At 26.8% G+C, this 5,818-nt stretch overlaps 1 protein-coding gene across 1 annotated transcript; it reads left to right on the forward strand.

Moving 5' to 3' along the window:
* Positions 1–902: 902 nt before the first annotated feature.
* LOC116853298 (kappaPI-actitoxin-Avd3c-like) lies at positions 903–2,970 on the forward strand. The gene is made up of 2 exons (XM_032834314.1): positions 903–1,091; positions 2,665–2,970. Exons 1-2 carry the CDS (start codon positions 1,010–1,012, stop codon positions 2,826–2,828), a joined length of 246 nt encoding a protein of 81 aa, XP_032690205.1. The 5' UTR covers positions 903–1,009; the 3' UTR covers positions 2,829–2,970.
* The last annotated feature ends 2,848 nt before the right edge of the window (positions 2,971–5,818 follow it).

Below are 5,818 nucleotides of genomic sequence, written 5' to 3' on the forward strand. Positions count from 1 at the left end.
TTGTGTTTGTTGGGATTACAATAAATATCAAATTTATATGACGCGAACAACACAACCTGATCTGTCACCGCGGCTGACAACTGCAAGCGACACGAATTCTGCGACGGGATCGAGACAATCGAGACGGTCGAGACGGCCAATTAGCGCCGCGGAAAAGAGGCTTCACCCACTTCGATACATTCGAGATTTAGTTAACACGCACTTTTTCTGATAGGATTAAAGAAAATTGGCGGATAATCGCTCACGATAATATATTAATGTTATTTAAATAATAACTAATATCTAGTATAACTATAAACTACCTTCTCTAATTAATATCTAGATAATTGTTGCGAATAGCATAAAACAATATAGGACTTTTAAATTAATTTCAATCCATATTATGCCTCCACGAGAGTTTCCAAAGATGTTCGGGAATACCCTAAATGTGTGTATATATTTATATATTATATTTTATATTAAACAGATTTCGAGGCAGAATAACGTATACGTGTCGCTTGTTACTTTGTCTCGAAATCAGCTATTTACTCATCGTTGCTAAGAAGTAAGCCATTTCTTTTGCACACAGAGTCTGTCCTACCGCTTCTCGTACGCTCATTCGTTTATACATTTTAATTAATTTGCGCGTACATGTCAGCAGTGGTTTTTAATTTTAATAACTTGAAGCATTACAATTTTATTCAATAAGAAGTATAAAAACCGTTATGCAAGCGACTGTAACGTGGTAAATGATAAACGACGCGGTAAAAAGTGTACTAAATTTGCTTAGATATGCAGCTGTTATCTATTTCGAATAACTTGTAAACATTTATGCTTGCGTGCATAAATAAGATTAGACGTGCATATAATTCACAACGATAATCCCCTCTTTCATGCGTATAGAGTTTGTATAAAAAGAGACGGAAATTATAACGATTGAGTCAGTATATAGTAATTCTCACATCAACTAAATACTCGAAAATATTGAGTAGAAAAAAGTTTTAATACTTCAAATATCAATCCTACGGAAATGTGTCTTAAAACGAGTTTGTTACTTATGTTAATTATTGTCAGCATATTGACGCTTGAGATTGTAGCTCAAGAACCTGAAGGTAAGTATTCTTCTTTTTACACATTGCGTAACGATTTTTTACCGTAGTGACTGTTATATATATATATATATATATATATATATATATATATATATATATATATATTAGAGATGTACGAATCAAAGATTTTTATGTCGAATGGAGTCGATAAAATTTTACCCGAATCGAATCGAATCGAATCGTTGAAAGAATTTTTGATCATAATCATTGAATTCAACATAAAAATAGTGACTTCAATATGAGAGAGATAACATTGATCATGTGATATTAATTCATTTTAAGGTAAAAGATATATAATATATAGTCGGTAAACGTGTATGAAATACAGTTCTAGTCTTGAAAGCTGCGCAACGACACACATCGATCTGACAGTTGTTAATAAAAGTTTATCCAGAGGTCATCATCTTCTTTTAATATTTTTGAAGAAAATCTTAATGTATAGCAAACTTTTCAAGTCATGCTAATTCCTGTAAAACTGGATGTCTTTAATTGTTCTTCGTTAATATGCGTAATCCGTATTCGAATCTTTTTGATTCGAAATTTTCGAATTATTCGGATTCGAATCATAGAGATTCGAATTTGAATCGAATCAAATTTCATTTGATTCGATTCGAATTTGAATAGTTCGAATATATATATATATATTTTTTTTTTTTTACTTAATATGCGACCAAATCTGAATTTTGTTAGAAAGTATATTCAATTGTCACCAAAAGCCGTAAGTTTAAGGTATAATATCCAAAATGATTAACAAACTTCAAAAATATCGATAAGACAATTGTAGAAGCAATTATAAAAAATCATGTCAGTTAACACGACCACGTTATCTTTCTTGTAAAACTTTTGCAAAACGATTTAAACACAATGTAATTAAGAGTTCACCAAACTATTCAAATTGAGAGTTATTACAATAGACTTATATATTTATATTAATAATAATATAATCGTTAATATAATTATTATGTGTACGCCTTTAATGTAATGATTTTAAACTTTGATAATTTAGTAAGCTCTCAATCTCAATTGTGTCTAAACTACTTTGCACAGTTCACTGTATATATAGATCTTATATAAAAATATGTGTTATTATGTTTTATAATGTTCAGCGGTAAAACATAACCACGCATAAAACTCTTTTTGTATATTTTCAAGTTTCCGAATTCAGTTTTATAAAGATACAGCAATATTTTTTTAAATTTTCCTGAACGGAATAAACAAGTTCGTTATGTACAAGTTGTAGAATTTTTATATTAGGCAAATATTTGCATTAAATAGCAGTTTGAAATTTTAAATTAAAATATGTTATGTTCATTATTGTGCAATAAATTTTAATTCATTTTTGCACGTACTTTCATTGTATATAAACATTTGTAATTCTGTATACGTAATTTTCGTAGAAGAAAGTTATATTAGAGAGTTATATTATAAGAAAGTTAGTATTTTATTAGGCAAATTTTCAAATATGACATCTCCTTAAAACCTCGTCAAATTCAATTCAAGAGATCACATCGAAAACATTTACGTAGGAATCTTATGGTGCGCAATTTGATGCTGCTTCGTATTTTTATTACAGCTTGTCAGTTGCCTATAGTTCAAGGTCCTTGCAGAGCACATGCAATGAGATACGCCTATATGTCATCTACAAACAACTGCGAGCAATTCGTGTATGGTGGGTGTAGAGGAAATAGAAACAATTTTCCTACCAAGGAAGACTGCGAGAAAAGCTGTGTTCATTAAAATCAATAAAAATATCGAACAAGTGACTGTGCGACATTCAAGAAATGCACTTATATACCTTACTTTCATGATAATTATATGTAATAGATTATAATACACTACAAATTTATATGAATGAGAAAATAACTACTTTTATTTAACATTTTATTAACATTTCTTTACCTCCTATGCAGTAACGAACACTAATATCATAAACGTATATACTTATGTACAAACGTATGCTTAGATTAATTTAAATATCAGGTGATGTTGCTGCAAAGAAAGATGATGCAAATGATTGAAGAATATAACATCATATTGTTGCACAGTGTTTATAACCGAATTTCGTAGAATAATAAATAGAAAAAAAACATTTATAATATTAAAACATGCGCTGATGTTTGATGATTTTCATTATCTGCTAATATATATAAAAAATATCCTATTTTATAAAAGGTAGTGCGCACATGTTGCGTTTACACAGAGAAAAAATTTCTTTGCATTCAGTATATTGTTTAACATAGATTTATTTAACTTAGACTTATGATATTGAAGTATTATAGACTTATATAAAACGTTATTTCGTTTCGTTGGGTTATATAAACACGTTATCTGATTGAAAAAAATATTATTTCACATATTCCATTTTATAAAATAATTTATTATATATATATTTATTTATTTATATTTATACTTATATTTATATATAGAGAGAGAGACTATATATATTTGTAATATGTAGTTTTACAACTCTAAAAGCAATCTACCTATTTTATTTAATATCTCTAAAGTTTATGTGGTTATTTGCAAAATGATTTCGACCATTCCTTTCAGCTTAATGTTTTTATACATTTTTTGTTATATATTTGGGTCAGATTCTATATAATAGAGAATATTATGAAATAAAAGAACTTTTTTTCAGGGTTTACGCAAAATTGCTTAAACGTATTTTAATTTTATATATAAACAATAAGAAAAATATATATGATGTATATTGTAATATAATATGAATAATACATATGTATTATTATATTATCAATAATATAATTTTCAATCTTCCTCAAATATTGATGCAATATTGTAAAATATCATATTTTTATATTTTTATTATTATATTATTATTTTATTATATTTGTTTTTATTATTCATATTTTTTGTTTATTATTATACTCATATTTTTTGTCGAGTATTTAAAAATTTTGTATAAAATATATGTGAATTTATATTTCAACACTTTTTTATAATACTTGAAATTAAAACAACAATAAATATTGTATTTTTATGAAAAAATTTATAAAAATTTATTAATTGAACCTACTATATATAAGGTTGTTATAAAAGATATTAAAAACTGATAATGCAAGTCATAATAGATAAAATAAATAAGATCCTAAAAAGAACCTGATCAATAAAATATTATGAAATATATTAAGATAATATATTAAGATCCTAATATATACCTAATCATTATAACCTTCTTTACGTGATTTTTATCAGTACATACATGACTAGGTTTATCATAGTAAGGATAACCTTGCGAACGCTTAATTAAGACCTTATATATTTCAGGTATACCTGATAACAATTTCTAGTCGGGTTCCTATATATTTTAATGGACTTTAAGAAAAACCTTAACTTCTTTTATTTTTTTACCGTTTTCTAAGGCAGCTATTTTGAAAAAAAAAATTAGAGAAATTTGAAATCAGCGCATAATTTATATATTTTTTAATAAGGAAAAAAGTTTAAACGACTTTAAATTAAAAAAAATATTGAAAAAATTAAGAAGTGTTTTCATTTTTAGTATTTGGATATAATTTCTCTCGTTTTCCTTTAATTCACTTTAGGTCGAGATTTCGTTATATTTCTCTTTAGAATTTTTTCCTTTTAACTGTTTGCCTGTCTAATCGTTGGAACTTGAAAATTTTTAATTTCTATGAATATTATACGAAGCATATCATAATTGATCTAATAAAACTGCAGACAGATAAACCTATCGTTAAGTGAGCTTCAAAGGAGGTAACTATCAGTTTAGATCTATATTATCTACCAGAGATAGATCCAGTTTTACTATGGCGGGTAGTGTCTTCTTCACATGGGATTATTTATTAAAAATGAAGAAAACCAAAGCAAGATGAAATTTGTTATCTTGTATAATTCTAAGTAATCAAGTATCACTTGCAGATTGTCATATTGTAGAGAAAGAAAATGATCGAAAAGCAAACATTACAATATTTAACATTTCGCTGTGGAAATTTTCAACATAAAACTTACGTTGTAAGGCGGCAGGTTAATAAAGACCGAGCCGAAAGGGCCAGATAATATAAGATTTATCGCTAAAGAAAACAAAAGTTATTTAACGACCTCTGATAAGCATTTTAAAACGACATTGGTTGGGCGTTTACAAGTGACATTAGTAGTAGCTCATGATAAAACTTACCGTGTTTTTGGCTAAAACGTGTGTAGACCACTCGGGAAGTGATAATGTTTGAAACTCTATAATAGACTAAATGAAGCTTATGATGTTATTAAGGGGACTGAAGAGTTCGATTGCCTGAAAATCGTACTTGTTCTTTTACAATTTTTTTATGATAAACTAAATGAATATGCGAAAGTGTTATTTTGATGTGTATTTATACAACATATAAAGAGAAGAAAAATATAATTTTGATGATCAAATACTCAATATAAGTGTATGGTACACACAATTAAAATATATTTAAATATTTAAAATATAAATATATTTCGTTTTTCTTTTCAAGGTCGTCATTTTGCAGTAATATCTTAACTCTCGGTGATTCAATTAAGCTGAATTTTAGGTAGAAAATTTCCGTAAGTTTATCGTTATCGTGTGAATCACTGACAAACTCCTGAAAATATTTAATTTTGAAATATTAATTTTTTTACTATAAAAGAACTGAAAATTTAATAATATCCCTTTAAGATATTTGAAATTTTGTTAATTTTTACTCAACTTCTATTATAATGATTATACGATAACGACAAGCTTACCG

The sequence above is a fragment of the Odontomachus brunneus genome, unplaced genomic scaffold (genome assembly GCF_010583005.1).
Source record: "Odontomachus brunneus isolate Ranch 3 - 2012 unplaced genomic scaffold, Obru_v1 Obru_scaffold_302, whole genome shotgun sequence".
NCBI classification, from domain to species: Eukaryota; Metazoa; Arthropoda; class Insecta; order Hymenoptera; family Formicidae; genus Odontomachus; species Odontomachus brunneus.